We start from the raw sequence: 15,041 nt of genomic DNA, 5'->3' as shown, positions 1-15,041 counted from the left end.
ACAGAACACTGGTGGGCGCTGGGCGAGCAGCTGACCGCTATGACCTGTGCATGTGGCTGTGTCCTCTCCGTGTGCAGAGGAGAGCACACGGGCTCTGTGAGTTAGGTAATAAGTCACGTGGCTAGAACTGGGTGATCCTGTGGAGGTTTCCATCTCCCACCGCTGGCCCTCAGAGGCTGCGCATGGGCCCGAGAGGGAGTTCAGTCACCAGCTTTGGATTCACTTTCATAGTAACTTGTGCCATTAGCGTGAACCTCCAGGACTCATGGATCGGAGGGCACCGAATGAGCATGGGAGAGCCAGCAGCCTGGCACCATCTGGGAGCTCGCCAGAAATGCACGTTCTCAGGTTCAGTGCTCCGTGTGGTCACAGGTCCTATCAGAAGTGTGGGTGCCTAGGAAATGTGAGCGTCTCTGGAAGCCCACACTTGGGCATGAGGCTGGCTGGCTAAGCAGCTGGACCACACCTAGCTGGGTTACTTGGCCCATGACTACCCGCAAAGAAGGTCTCAAGCCACAGAGGGAGGGGCGTTGATGTGGAGCTCCCAGGCTCTTCACCACCCCTGCTCTGCTGAAGCCTCAGGGCCTGCCTGGGACTCCCTCTACCCTGGCAGCCAGCTCAGGGCATCAGAAGCCACATAGAGAATGCTGGTGGATTGTTTGGTCCTTCTAGGGGCCTGCCTTCTCCTCCTTATCTGTTTCATTGCCTGATGAGGCACGCTGTGTTCTGGAAATCCATTCGTGTTTATGCTGCCTCCCAGCCCAAACCTACCTTCTTGTGCCCACAAAAGCCAGAGGCTGACTGATATTTCTGCCTGCCTGCCTTACTTCCAAGGTCCCACATTTCACTGATGAGGAAAAACCAAAGACATGCTTTTATACGTAGAAGGAGAAGACAATGAAGGAGGTTATAGAGGAGACTTGATGGGGACCCTGGTCTGTTTGGGCTGTGGCTGGTTGTGATGCAGGTCAAAGAACTCCCACCTGAACACTCAGGGATCCAGCTGTGTGACAAAGCATGATTCAGAGATCCTTACTGGAGCTTTGATGAAGATGAATTCTGACAGACAGCAGGACTTTCGTATTCCGGCTAATAGTACTCCTGGGTGTATGGAAATGCTATAGGATTCCAAAGCCTGCACAGTGGTGTGCCATTTAACAAGCATTTATCTCAGGAATAGGCTACATACTGATTGGCCATCTCATCAGATTCTCTCATTGAATGATGTCATAGCTCCCACTGACTAGCCTAAGCACATTATGATGCTTGCACAATTCCCTTGCCTTGCTCATAAGTCTAAGTTGCATGACTAATTTCTTTAGACCTGTCCTTAGAAGTTAGGTTTATTTTGCTTTCCAGATTGACAGTTTTTTAATATACACAATGTATAGTAAGTAGTACTTCATATATTTTAGTAATATCATTTCAGTGACATCAGTATTGACCTCATAGAGAGGGAGGATAAAAGCTGGATTTTCTTGTGTGCCATGTCTATGTAAAAAGTTCACATAGACAACAGTTTATAGCGTCAACTCTAGGGATGACTTGGTTTACCATAATTGCTCCAGACCATTTTGCATCAAAACTTGGATGCCACGTGGTGTTGTCTTGTTTCTACGATGCCAGATGTGACCCTGACTATTTCCTTTTGGATTGCCCCCACTTGCCTGTTTTACTTCTGCTGCTGATGTTTCTAGATTTGCCAGGTTTGGGGAGAATCTTGTCTTGAACTTGGAACCCAGCACTTCATGTTGGAATTGAACATACACGTTCACCACTCTGTCTCCTGTCTCATGTCAGGATTACCTGTGTTGACCACTTTTGGCTGAAGTACAAATATTAATAATGAAAAACCATCGTCATAACTATTGGCTTCATCAGAGAGTCTGTCCAGCCCTATGATCCAGTCCTAATAAAGTATGAAGGCTGACCGGGTATGGTGGCACACACCTTTGATCCCAGCACTCGGGAGGCAGAGGCAGGCGGATCTCTGTGAGTTCGATGTCAGCCTGGGCTACAGAGTGAGTTAAAGGACATCAAGGGTTGATAAACAGAGAAACCTTGTCTCGAAAAACCTAAATAAATAAATAAATAATAAAATTAAGAAGGTGGACCTGAAGATTTCATTTGGAGCGGATGGAGTAATCTGAGCACTTCTGTTAATTTGAATGGAACTCACATATCTTGCTTTCATTTTTCCTTTTGAAGTGATATTGACTCAGGGAGGATCAAATTTGGAAGCTGGAGAAAAACTTCTACTACATATGGAATACCATGAACTACAAATTTCTCATCTGTCTTAAGGAAACCAACACACTCTTCTTCGTCTACCAGCATTCAGGTCATGAAAATCCCAGTCCTGAGGCTTCACCCCTGAAACAACTGCATGCCCTTAATCTTGAAACAATCTCTTAGACTAATCCCACTGTCTCCCAGACCCTCAGCAGCAGCCCTGGGCACCTCTGATTTTTTGGCATCCCCTGCTAGTAGCAGCAGTAGGGTGGAAAAGAGCCCCCCCCCAGAGTGCCCCAAATGACAGCAGCTCTGCGGGTCCAGGCCCATAGCCCACAGCTTAAAAGTTTTATTGCCACAACAAAATGGCAAATTCAAGCTCTTTCCTTTGGGAAATTCAAACAGAACCTGGCTTAGACACCCCAATGTTTTGCAGCCTCAAGGCACCCAGCCCTCTTTTAGGGTGTCAAGTATGTGGCACAGGACCCCTCCCAAGCCTCTGAGGACTGCATCCCTACTGCTTTTGCTTTGCCCAAGCTGCATAGGAGTGGAAAGGAAGAGACCTGAGCCTGGAACACCCCTCCTTAGAGCTATTATGGACTCCTGAGGTCACGGTGCAGGCTGGTACTCAAATCCAGGACCCTGGCCTAGGCATAGGATGGAGTTTGAAGTTTGTGTCTGAGTCTGGGCTTCTCCAGATTCTGCCTGCCTTCCCAATTCTCTTCCCAAGAAAAGAGGTCTTCCCTTTTCCCCATGGTGTTACCCCAAGTCCTGACACCATGTGTTGGTATCAGCAGAATGCAAGGAAAATGCTCACAATCTGTGACCTATGGGTATGGTTGCAACCCCAGGCCCCAGCCCATTGTCTCAGCAAAAAGACATCCACAGAGGCAGTGCGTATCTCCAGTCATGCTTTATTGTTCTACAGAGGGAACTGCTGTGGCCTGCTCTTCACCTCTCATCTCTCATTAGAACAGAAGTGTCGTAGCCCAGGCCCTCCAGATCCTGCTCCCACCCAGAGATTATAATGTACTCAAGAGGGAGTTGTTGTGTGTGCATGCAGATATGTGTGTATATGTATTAATATATACATATGTATATATATACATATACACATATATATTCTGGCTGTACAGTATTTATAGGTACAGAGAAAAACAAGATAAACATTACAGTGATAGCTGCAACCCAACACAATCCAGTTTCCTTAACCAATGACAAAGAAAGCACCACTTGTCCTCCGAATGGTTGCTAGATTTCTATCTGAACAAACATAGCCACTGGGTGGGATAGATTGGGCTGGAATCAGGGCCTGGATGGCTAAGGGAAGAAGCCCTTTGTGTTTGTTCAGGGTGTTTGATTTAGGTCAGGATAGTTCTTATAGACCACCCACCATGGGCAAAAAACATGAAGATACATCTGTACATCTTGCTGCCACTGTCAGCTTTGGCCTGGCCTGTGTCGTGGGAATGACCTAATTTACCTGTAGCTATGGCCATGAGTAGCCAAAGGCTGCCCACAACTCTAGGGAGTAACAAAGCAAGTGTGGACCAAAGCAAGGGAGTATGGTTAATTGGTGTCTTGGGGATTGAGAAAGAAAGGTTCTCCACCCTTATATCCCAAGCTATCCCAATTCGTCATGTTACCTACCTAGTATGGGCCCATAGGGCCATCCTCAACCTGCCTCATAAGTCAGCATCATGTTTACAGAAATAAAATGGGTTGTGATCATTGGTGCTTTCCTGTGCTGTACCCCAGCCATTGCTCCAGACCTGTATTCAGGGTCAATGCTGGCCCCAAAGGCAGGATCAGAACCTCCTATCCAAACTCAAATGAACCCTAGCAGCCAGCAAGATGGCTTGCCTTCTTGGTATGCAGAGAGCCCGGGTTGCACAATGCTCTCCACCTTCTTCCCCTTGTCAGTAGGTGGCTGCTGGAGATCAAGATACAGCAGGGTCTTCTTGGTCAGGTGGGCAGCAGCAGTCTTCTTGCTTTGGTGAGAACAGAATGCAGTATGGGCATGAAGGGAGGTGGAGATAAGCCACCTACACTCTTGTGTATGTGCAGACTAGCATTAGATGGAAGCTGACAGGCAGCTGACCACCTGGGCCTGGCTTTGTCCCTAGGGGTATCTCAGTTCTTCCCATTCATTTCTTTGGTAGCAGAGGCCTAGACAACACCACTCTAAGGCTCACAACTTGGTTTCAGGGCCAGCTGACTGAAGTGTGGGGAAAGAGTCCCGGATCTTTGCCACTTCCATGGCACACAAGTGCCCAAAGACTTTGTTGTACCAGTCAGGAGAACGGCCCCTGGGGAGGAAGAGGTAGGCAGACATGAGAAATTGGGTTTCCACTGGGGCCTTTGTCAGGGAGAAGGAAGAAAGGAACTCTCTTTCACAATGGGGCTCACTGACATAGGGCAGAGGCAAGGGATGGACTCAGGGCCAAGAGTGTGAGGCAAGTAGCCCAAGTCTGGTACCTGAGGTCAGCGCGGCAGATATGAGTGAGGCGAGAGCGGCCAAGGCCACAGGGCTCCATGAGGTACTGGGAAGTAAGCATGAGGGCCCGCACTCCGGACTCTGGCACGGGTTGCTCAGGATCCAGGGACTGGGAGACAAGGAGGCATCCACCACGAGGCAGGTCTGAGCGCCACATCCTGGAACACGGACAGCCAGACCCCATGTTCAGATCCTTGCTGCTAGCTCCTGCCCCACCTTTCTGGTCCCTGAAGCACAGCAGTAGCAGTAGCCCCTCACCTGAGCACCACAAAGTCACGGCAAGGATGGGGTGCCATGCTGTCAGTGACGTAGTGGTACAGCTCCACCCCTGGCATCAGGGCTTCCAGCACCTGGGCCCGCAGTAGGTCCTCATCCCACAGGGCCCGCTCTCGCAGGACACGATGCAGCACCACAGCTGGAGGGGCAGCCACTTCTGTGGATGCCTTCCACATCCGCAGAGGGTGCCCGTCTGGTGCCTACAAGCCAAAGGGATGAGGTTAGGAACACTAGCAAGAGGAGAGCACTCCAAATTCATGCCAGGCCAGGTCTCAGGCTAAAGAGCCTAGAACTCCCTTCCTGTAGCTACCAGGCCCCTCTGATGACCAGCTCTAGATTCAGATAAACAGGTAGACACCCTTGTTTCTCTGTCCTTCTCACATGACTGCTCTTCAGCCTGCTCTAGAGCAAAAGGCAACAATGGATCCCACACATTTAGATGCTTACTGGGCCTATGACAATGGGCACAGCATGTGATATTTCTGGATGTAGGAAGAGAGGGGGTGATTTTGCATGTGCCATACTCTTTACCAGCTCCCTACCTTAACCCCATGGTGAAGATTAGTCATGATCATTCTATCACAGCAAATACCTGGCTCAAAATGTCACTCAAGATTAACATCCCAGAAAGAGCAAGGCTACTAACAGAGGGGCACTGTTAGGAGCCACCTCCAGCTCTGACCATGACTAAATGTGGCCTGGGAGAGGTCTTACTTGGGAGTAAGTCAGTCCAGATAGCAGGACAGCACAAATAGAAACAGAGAGTGGAGGTATCACAAGGGGCTTTGCCTGTTCAGGGCCCAAGGAAACCCAGGCATTTCAGGGAGTTATCGTGGTGGTACTGAGTCTGAAGTAGAACTGTGGAAGAGAACTCAGGAAGGCGTCCACAGAGGGATGCACTGGACTCATATGGTTTCTGACTCCTTCAGACACTTGTGCAGCTGGCTGCCATCTTCCAAGTACCAGGCACAGGCCCGGTAAGGTTGACTGAGCAACTCTCTGGGGCAGACCCAGGGCTCTCTCCCAGCCTACAACAAGATGAAGAGTGGGGTGCTCACCTTCCTACAAGCCAGCTCTGTGTGCTGGGGCCCTGGCACACTGGTCCAACCCTTGAAGCGTTCTGCAGCATCCCGAAGCAGCTCCTGCACACTCTCCTCCATGTAGAGGCTGAGACTCACCCCAGCAGCCTGTGCCTGCCTGAGCTCAGCCAGGGCTGGTCCAGGGGGGCTGAGTTCAGCTGCACTATATGAACCACACAGTTGCACCACCATATCCTGGGGCACCTGGAAGGGCACACACACATAGACACACTGAGTGGGTGCTGTGGAGAGCAGGGCACCCCACAAGTGTCAGTGTTAAGAAGACAGTAGAGAGGCATGGCTATGGCCCTGCAGTGGGACAGATAAGAAACTGATGAAGAAGGGTCACAAATTAGAGCCTAGCGGCACGTGAAAAGCTGAGCCTCTTGCCTGACTTGGAGGCTGTGATGGCTGATCTTGCTTGTCAAGTTGACTAAAACTGGAATCAACTAAAAATCAAGCAGCTGGGCACACTTGTGGAGGATTTCTTTACTAGATCCTTTGAGGTGGGAAGACCCACCCTAAATTGAGGCCATTTGAGGTCAGAACACCCACTCTAAATCTGAGCCACACCTTCTGGTGACAGCCCACATGAAAGGACATGTTAGAAAGCCTTTTACTTTTACACTGCTCGCCCTCACTCTTGCTGGCAAGTTTATCTCTCCTGCTGATGAGGCATCCCTTCCCTGGTATTAGAACCTATTTTAGGATTCCAACAGAGATCAAAGACCAGCCTCATGGACTGAACAACTACTATGACCTTTCTACTGGGAGGCAGCCATTGTTGGACTAGTCTGACCACAGCCTGTAAGCCATTCTAATAAGCCACACGCACACACGCACACACACATCCATTCTATCAGTTCTATTCCTGTAGGGAAGTGGCTCTCAACCTTCCTAATGATGCAACTCTTCAATACAGTTCCTCACGCTGTGGTGACCCCCAACCACAAAATTATTTTCGTTGCTACTTCGAAATTGCAATTTTGCTACTGTTATGAATCGTAATGCAAATATTTTTGGAGATAGAGGTTTGCCAGAGGGGTTGCAACCCACAGGTTGAGAACCTGATACAGGGTCCAAAGGTTAGGGCTGATAAATCTCACAATCAGGTGCCATGGCCTTGCCAGACTCACCTGGAAAAGTTTCTTGCAGTCACTGATCATGTGTGACAGGCCCTGGGTGGCAGCCATGTTCTCACTCAAGTCCCTGGGGCCTGGCCGACCAACCAGGCTGCGTTTGCTTTTGATCCTGGAGGGAGAGAGGGAAAGAGCAGGATGGCACCAAGGCACCAGACAAGATGAGTGAGAGTTGTCTCTCAATAGTCACCTGGTGTCCTTTAGACATGGCATGCTTCACAGTGGTGAAGGCTAAAACCCCTTGGTACAAGGGTAGGAATAGCACTAATAGCTCCCCAGGCTGAACGTCCTGGGAAGACAAATTCGGGACTGGCCTCTGCAAGCGCTAGCCGGCTCACCTAGGAGAAGGGCTGTCCTTCTTGGAGACATTGAGGTGGAAGATGGAGGGTGCCAGGCACACTGCTAGGTTGCCAGCTGTCATCTGGTTTTCCTTGGCAGAGGCAATGTCACTTAGGAAGTAGAGCAGGGTCTGCAGCACTTCTCGGTTCTCATCGGGGAGCAGCAAGGTGGCAGCTTGTGCTGCTGCCAGCCACTGTTCTTTGGGGAGGACTGCAGGACAGGAAGGGCAGAAGGGCCTTCTTTATTTCTCCAAAAGCACCAGCAGCAAGCTTCTTGTTTTCCAGAATGTACAAGGCCTGACAGTCTCCAAAGAAAAGGGTCAGGATGGGCTCTGGCGGCTAGCTCAAGCACTGCTCCGATATTCAGGGCAGCCTTTTGGAAGGTCCTTTCCTCAGGGCCTCAGTCTACCCTACCAAAAATGGGTTTGAGGGGGAGTAGAATGTGGTCCCTTCGCCAAGTATCTTTTCAAATTCAGAGAGTGAATATTCCCATGAACTCACGTGGCCAGCTGCCAGGTTTGCTTCCCACAAGCCCTCAGGATCAGGCAGGCTGAGTGCGGGGCAGGTTAATAAGGAGGGGTACAGGGAACTTACGCTGATAGATCTGCAGGAAAGTGGTGGTGAGCTTGCTGGTGAAAATGGGCTCAGGCAGATCCCGGAAATACTGCTTCAGTAGGTCAGCCACGTCATAGGCCGACTGGCCCTCATAACAGACATTGTCAGGGGAGGTCTCATTCATTTGGCGCAGGCTCTGGATCCTGGACTTGACCCCAGACTTGCGGAAGATGCCCACCTGACCCATTGAGAGGAAGGAATAACATGATATGCAGAGGAGAAGGGAGACTGTGAGGGCTGCCCAGGACTGGGGTGGCAGGAACATAGGCCATCTTGGAGACCAGGGAGCCTGGCAGGCTTCCCGATGGGCTCAGCATGTCCAGAGAGAAAGTTGTTTACAGCCTGGTGCCATGGGGATGAGGATGAACAGGTGGCCTTAGGCTAAGGCAGGTCCTGAGACTAGGGGGACTGCAAAGCTGGGGGCAGGAAGAAACTGCCCCCAAAGTGGGCAAAAGGCTCCAGCCATAAAGAAAGGAAGGGAGCTTTGGCATCATCTCTGCTGAGCCTTGCGAGGGAAGGAAAGGTTTCTGGAGAGTAGACCAACCTAAGAGGGAGGGCAGAGCAGTCAGCCTGGGGCCTTGTCACCTCCCAACACTACTTCTCTGCAGGCTTCCTGAGGACTACTCACCTGATCTAGGCACTGACTCCGTAGGTAGCGCATGGCTTGCTGGATGCTTTGGGGCAGAGGCTGGCCAGTGCGCTGCACATGAATGAGGGGTGGTACTCCAAATACATGGTGCCCCCGGTAGTCTGGGGTCTTATTCCTTTTCATAAACTTGGGCACTGACCTGTTTGGGGGTTAACAAGCGATCAGGAAGAGAGATCTCGGTTGGAAGGCTATCAATCATCTAGAAATGAGAGGAGTAGCAAACCCAGTATGTCCTCAGAAGCCACATTCAGTGAGCACCTGCTTTAGCCTCAGCCTGCAGAAGCCACATGGACAGAGGCGCCCTCACCGATAATCCATGTGGCCAGCGGTAGGTCTTGAACTTAGAGGAAGAGCCGCTAGGAAGAGAAAGTACACCTACTAGGTCAGAGAAGCCTTCCTAGAGGAGGTGGTAAGTCAGCTGACTCCTGCAGGACAGAGTGGTGTTGTCCCATGGAAGTAATAAGGCAAAGGCAGAGGACAGCAAGTGCAAAGGCAAAAATGTTCAGAGAAGAGAGACGAGTCCCACAGGCCATCTTGACCCTGCTTGGGAAAGGCTGACAAAAGAGCCAGAAGGATGGGGCCACCCCAGGACATGAGAGGATCATGAGAGAAAGGAATTGACACTGGGAAGCCACGAGGCTGTTTATTTACTCAATACGCGACCACCAAAGTGAACTTTAGGACAATCTCACTGATGGTGCATGGAGGCTGGGATGGAGAAAGGACAGCTGGAAGACCTGGGGATTTCCAGACCACATCTATCCTTACACGACCCTTTCAGCCTCCTGGAACACTATCATTCCACTGGCCTGTGGGCTCAGCCTGCCAGTCTATCCTGCCTCTGGGCTGTGATCCCAGGACATAGAGCCTAGGAAAGTCCATAGCTTCTGTCCTGCATGGCTCAGGAGACACTCACCAGACCCAGGCCTGTTTGTGGGGCACAGTGTACTTCTCCATGAAGCCAGTGAGCCGCAGCAGCGAGCCCTTGTGAAGCAGGTTGATCTGGCCTGCAAACTGCCGGTTGATCTCCAGCGACTCTGAGTTGAGGCTGGGGCGGTGGGAGTTTTGGAAGCTGTGCCAGCGGAGTTTCCTGTGGTGAGAGGGGCAAAGAGCATCAGAGGCACAGTTTTGCTAACCCTTAGAAAAGGCCATGTCCTTTTGGCTCCTTTTTATCTCCCCAAGGAAAGGAAGTACAGGGAGGCGGAGACACATTGAGTACTACTACAGGGCCTTGGGATGGCAAAAGTTTGCTTTTAGCTTTTAGGTCATTTAGGGTTCAAGAAGCTCTCAGGGAGGATGGCACCAAGCTCAGACCCATTTAGTCCCCAAAAGGCAGTACTGGTCTCTACCTGTTCTAAGGCTACTGTGGCAAGAAACACTCTTCATCAAAACTGAGGCAAAGAGGCCATCTCTAACACCCCTGTTGCTAAGATGAGGAGATCAAGGCCAGAAGAGGCAGCATTTCCTCAAGGCCACACTATGGTTAGATCCTGCACTGAGCATTCAGGGCTCCACATTCTTAAGCTCTGTCTCCTTTTCTCTTGGGACAGGCTGCCTGGAAATGATCTCCTGACACACACACACACACACACACCCCCCGCTGCAGAACTTTCCCCTGGGCTTTATGACTAGGAAAGCAGGACAGACAGAAGGCAGAGACTGAGAAGGGACTCCACCCCCATCCCTACTATCCCAAACTCCCACCTGCATGGTCTGGTAAGTGAGGCCCCAACACCTGAATCACGTCGCTCGCGGGGCACTGATGCTTGGAGTCCTGCCTGGGCTTCTGCAGCCTCTACCTCATTCACGGAGTTTCCACTGCTGTCAAGTTCACTGGAGGAAACAGCAGTGTCAGAAATGGAGTGTCCTTCTTCCACAGACAGGCTGGAGGCAGAAGCAGGCTCGGGAGCCAAGTTTGCCTCTCGCTCATGGTCCTGGGCCTGGGCTGGAGTCATAGCCTCAGCCTGTACCAATGGCTCTACCACAGCAGGGGCCTGAGCCAGTGTTATCAGTGGGACTTCCTCCTTGGCTTGGGGTGGAAACTCTCTGAGGACTTGAGACTCTGCCTGGGCTAGATCTTCATCCTGGCCTTCCACCTCAGCTGTGGATATTTCAATGGATGAAGCAGCTTCCTCCTCTTCCTCCTCTTCCTCTTCCTTATCTCCAGGCCTCAGGTCAGGGTACATGGTCTGAGACCAGAGCTCTACCCGTTGCTGCAGCCCCCATACGTGCTCCAGGATGTCATCTAGATGGGCATAGCTGCCTTCGCCCTCCTCATCTCCAGCCTCAGCCTCGGCCTGGAAAGGCTCAGCTGGGTACAGCTCAGGCAAGTTGTCGTAAGTGCTGGCATGGCTGCCTGTGGAACCACAGGAGCCCCGGCGCCCTTCATAGCCCCAGCACCTACCTGGCTTCCAATCTGCCAGGTGATGGCCATCATCTGGACAAAGACTTTCAATGGACAGAGAGCGAGGGAATGTGCCTGGTTTATGGTCTCCAGGCACATGCACCAGGCAGTCACGCCGGCGAACGGACTGAGGATGCCGGAATGTGGCTATGGGCCAAGCCTCCCAGGCCTTCTGCGTCTCACCCTCTCTGCCCCGGGCTGAAGTAGCAGCTCTGTTCTTGGCCCTGTAAAATCCAGCTGAGAGAAAGCCACGGCAACTGCGGAAAGATGAAGCCTTGGTGGCCTTTTCTGAGGTGGCCAGGCGTTGCTCAGGCTCTGTTTGCTGATTGTCACCCTTTTCCTTCCTCCTTAGAGATTCAAGGTGCTTGAGGAAGCTTCGAGAATAATGCTTCTTTACTTTGTCTTGAGCAGCCTCCTGGCCCTGGGTAGGACTAAGGAAGGGCTGGTTACTTGGGATGGGGACGCGATCTAGCAAGGCCAGGTCTGCTGACTCTGGTGAGAGGCTCACAGAAATGGCCGGCAGGGAGGCAGCACTGAGCTCAGTGAGGACACTTTCACAGCTTGAGGTCCCCAGAAGGCTAGGGCTTGGTGGGGCCAGCAGGGCAGAAGAGCCCATGGGGGACCCACATTTGCTTTCCTGCTCAAAGGCCCAGTGGCTGCTGATGGTGCATTGTTCTTCCTCTTCGGAGTCTTCATCCTGGGGAGGCATCATAGGGAGGGGTCACAGAAGCCCGACAGACAAGTACCAGCTTGTGCCTTACTCTGCTTCCAAATGCTCTAGGGTGGAGCAGGGTGAAGAGCTTTGCTTTCTGGGAGAGGGCCTAGCCTGTGAATGGAAAGCTGGCTCTGGGAGTGTTGTAGGAAACCAGGACTCAAAGCCAGTCTGGATGTATGATGATGGTCATCTAACCCGCTACCGCCATTTCACAGACAGGAAATCCCACAAACCAAAAGCTATGTGCCCAGCATCATGTACTGTCATGGTTATGTCGGTGGCAGAGATTCTTAAATATTTATAGGCTGTAGTCTTAGATTAAAATTATGCTCTCTAAGAACTGGAGAGGATTTTAGATGTTCTGATCCATTTTCTCCTTGGCAAGGTGAGGAAACAGAGACGCAGACAGGGCACATAGTAATCAGTGACAGAAACGCCCCCAGGCCCGTGACCTGTCAGTGTGGCTACCCTATCTGACTGCAGGCCTTTGGTGGGGAAAGCTCCAGAGGACACCAACAGGACTTGTCCCTAGGAAACAATGAAGCCATGAGGCTTACTCTTAAGGCCATGTACAGACAGAGGCCTTATGGCTTCTATAAGAAATGGACAAGTTAGAAAGGTTTTAAACAGGTATGAATCCAGTCCCCTATCTCATTGTAGTGATGGAGAAAATGAGGCTATGGACCAAGGAAGTAAGATCTTAGGTGGCAAGGCCGTGATCTATCTGCCACATTACCCAGTCTCTTCTCCCATTCAAGGAATTTTAGCCATGACAAACAGAACAGTAGTGGTTTTCTCTTAAGTGAGTGCATTTCTCTAAGGAATGTCATCACTGTGTCATGTGACTGACTAAAAACGGAAGGGAGTGGTGGTTTGAGTAGGGGTAGGGTCAGATATGAGCCAGAGTGCTTGTTCCCACATGCTCCTATAGGGGAAACTCCTCAAAACCCTAAATGAGCTCATAGGGCCTGTAGTATCGGGAATCCCTGCATCTCCACCCCCATGCTAGAGACCCCGAACTCCTTGGATAAGGGAGCGTGTTCACAAATGCATGTTCTAGGATTTTCCCAGGTGCTGGGAGACCACAGACATCGCCCCTTGCCGGGATTCACCTGTTTGCATTGAAAATGAACCTCGAGCTTCATCGAAGCACAGTTGTTCAAGGTCATCAGCCTCCTGCAACACAAAGTAGGTGTTCACCCAAGGTTCCCAACTCCCCAGAGGGTGGCACTTTCAAGATGCCATCCACCATTTCCCATGGTCTTCAGCATGGTGCTGGGGAGATTAAAGCGCTGTCCTCCGAGTACTGAGAGATATAGAAACAAACTACTGCAGGTGCGATCAGTTCAAGAAAAGAGCATGCGGAAGGCACAGAGGCACACTGAGGATGAGACCAGTAACTTTCAGGAAGAGATGCAGTACAGTCAAAGAAGGCTTCCTGGAAAGCAGAGGGGGCATTCTGAGGATAAGAGAAGCAGGGGCAGCAATTCTAGACTTCTACAGGAGCCTGTCACAAGGTAAAGAAGGGCACAATCAGTCAACAAAGAAACTAGTGGGAGAGGATGTGATCAAAGGTAAAGGAGGGCAAAAGAAGGATGGCAAATGTCATGCTGAAAAGGTTTTGCATTTTGCATATAGGCAGTGGCAGATTTTAAAGAGGGGAAAGTACCCACCTGGAGTTTTAAAAAACTGATTCTGGTGGCTATAGGGAGGATAGCTTTGTATGGGAGGAGGAGCAGAATACAGAGGCTAGCCGGCAAGGTGACTTTAATAGATTCAAGGAGAAATCATGGTTTAGCCTTAGGAAACATCAGAACTGGCTTAAGTAGAAAGAGACTGAAACCAAAGCATGCTTTGAGGAATTTGAATCAAGACCTGATCTGGATCTTCTAGTTACAGTGACAGGGATAGAGGAAAGTTTGAGAGACACAGTAACCACAATGAGCAATGGGATTGCAGAAAATAAGCCCCTCTGATAAATTATGCTCCCCTATAATAGAAGGTACAAAGAGGTTGTCATTTTCACAAAGAAGCACAAAACTGGGACCAAGGCTTCTTAGGCCTGGCCCTCAATCCCCTACCTGCACAGGGCCCCCAGAGAGTCCTGGTCCAGAAAACTGTAGTCCTTCTTCACAGAGCCAATATCCAGGGGGAACACACCCTCTGTGTGGGGGAAAGAAGCAAAGATGAGTCTGGCAGGGGATCAGAAATGCATCTTCAACTGCAGAGGGTTGGGGTGAGAAAGAAAGGAAGCAAGAAGGCAAGGGCCAAAGAGAAAGGGAAAGCTAGGAATAAAGCAGAGGTGGTAGGGTTTGGCTCTTAAGGTTTCTCTAATCCTTAGACCTTAGACCCACAGGGATCGCATACCAGATATTTACATTATGAATCATAATTACAGTTAGGAAGTAGCAATGAAATAATTTTACGGTTAGGGGTCATCACAGCATGAGGAACTGTATTAAATCGTTACGGCATTATAAAGGTTGAGAACCACTCAGAACTTGAGAACCATGCCTAACAGTCTAAGGCATGGGTTGAAGGCTTAAGTCTCCAGGGGCAGGTGCCTAGAATGTGGTGGAGCCTTTAGGAAGGAGGGCCCAGGGGAAGGAGCTAAAGCGTTGAATGGGTATTAGAATTTTCCTCCTATCCACACTATCCCTCTTAGTCCTCCCTTCTTAGCCCACCATGAGGGATGAAGCTTTCCTCCACTCTGCATTTTCACCATGACATTCTATCTGGCCACAGGCCCAAAGCAACAGAACCAAGCAACCATAAATGAAAACCATAAGGCCAAATAAATTGCCCCTCTTTCTAAGTTGCTTATCTAAGTGCCTTAGTTAGGGTTTCTATTGCTGTGAAGAGACACTAAGACCAAGGCAACTCTTATATAGGAAAACATTTAATTGGGTGGCTTACAGTTTCAGAGGTTTAGTCCATTCGCATCATGGTGGAACACGTAAGCATGTAGGCAGACATTGTGCTGGAGAAGGAGATGAGAGTTCTATATCTTGCAGGTGACAGGAAATGAACTAAGATACTGAACACAGCTTGAGCATATATAAGACCTCAAAGCCTGCCCCCACAGTGACTCACTTCC

The 15,041-nt window shown here is 50.4% G+C and overlaps 1 protein-coding gene and 1 pseudogene across 5 annotated transcripts in view; both read right to left on the bottom strand.

Annotated features, from left to right (window-relative positions):
- Positions 1-1,771: 1,771 nt before the first annotated feature.
- LOC130868457 (ER membrane protein complex subunit 7-like) lies at positions 1,772-2,562 on the bottom strand (annotated as a pseudogene).
- Positions 2,563-3,136: 574 nt separating this feature from the next.
- The window catches only part of Stard8 (StAR related lipid transfer domain containing 8), a 76,465-nt gene continuing 64,560 nt past the window's right edge, over positions 3,137-15,041 (bottom strand). For 4 of the 5 annotated variants that reach the window (XM_057759830.1, XM_057759832.1, XM_057759829.1 and 1 more), the window contains 12 exons: positions 14,026-14,107; positions 13,057-13,120; positions 10,530-11,926; positions 9,742-9,915; positions 8,805-8,964; positions 8,156-8,354; positions 7,562-7,772; positions 7,221-7,335; positions 6,064-6,288; positions 4,988-5,205; positions 4,711-4,887; positions 3,137-4,541 (listed from right to left, as the gene is read on the bottom strand). In XM_057759830.1, coding sequence (XP_057615813.1) covers positions 4,424-4,541; positions 4,711-4,887; positions 4,988-5,205; positions 6,064-6,288; positions 7,221-7,335; positions 7,562-7,772; positions 8,156-8,354; positions 8,805-8,964; positions 9,742-9,915; positions 10,530-11,926; positions 13,057-13,113 — 3,051 coding nt within the window. In that variant the 5' untranslated portion in view covers positions 13,114-13,120; positions 14,026-14,107 and the 3' untranslated portion in view covers positions 3,137-4,423. The remainder of the gene's footprint in view (positions 4,542-4,710; positions 4,888-4,987; positions 5,206-6,063; positions 6,289-7,220; positions 7,336-7,561; positions 7,773-8,155; positions 8,355-8,804; positions 8,965-9,741; positions 9,916-10,529; positions 11,927-13,056; positions 13,121-14,025; positions 14,108-15,041) is intronic. The other variant, XM_057759828.1, reaches the window with a different exon arrangement.

This window comes from Chionomys nivalis, chromosome X, assembly GCF_950005125.1.
Source record: "Chionomys nivalis chromosome X, mChiNiv1.1, whole genome shotgun sequence".
Lineage (NCBI taxonomy): Eukaryota > Metazoa > Chordata > Mammalia > Rodentia > Cricetidae > Chionomys > Chionomys nivalis.
Note: the sequence above shows the minus strand (reverse complement) of the source record. Positions and strands in the feature narration are given on the sequence as shown.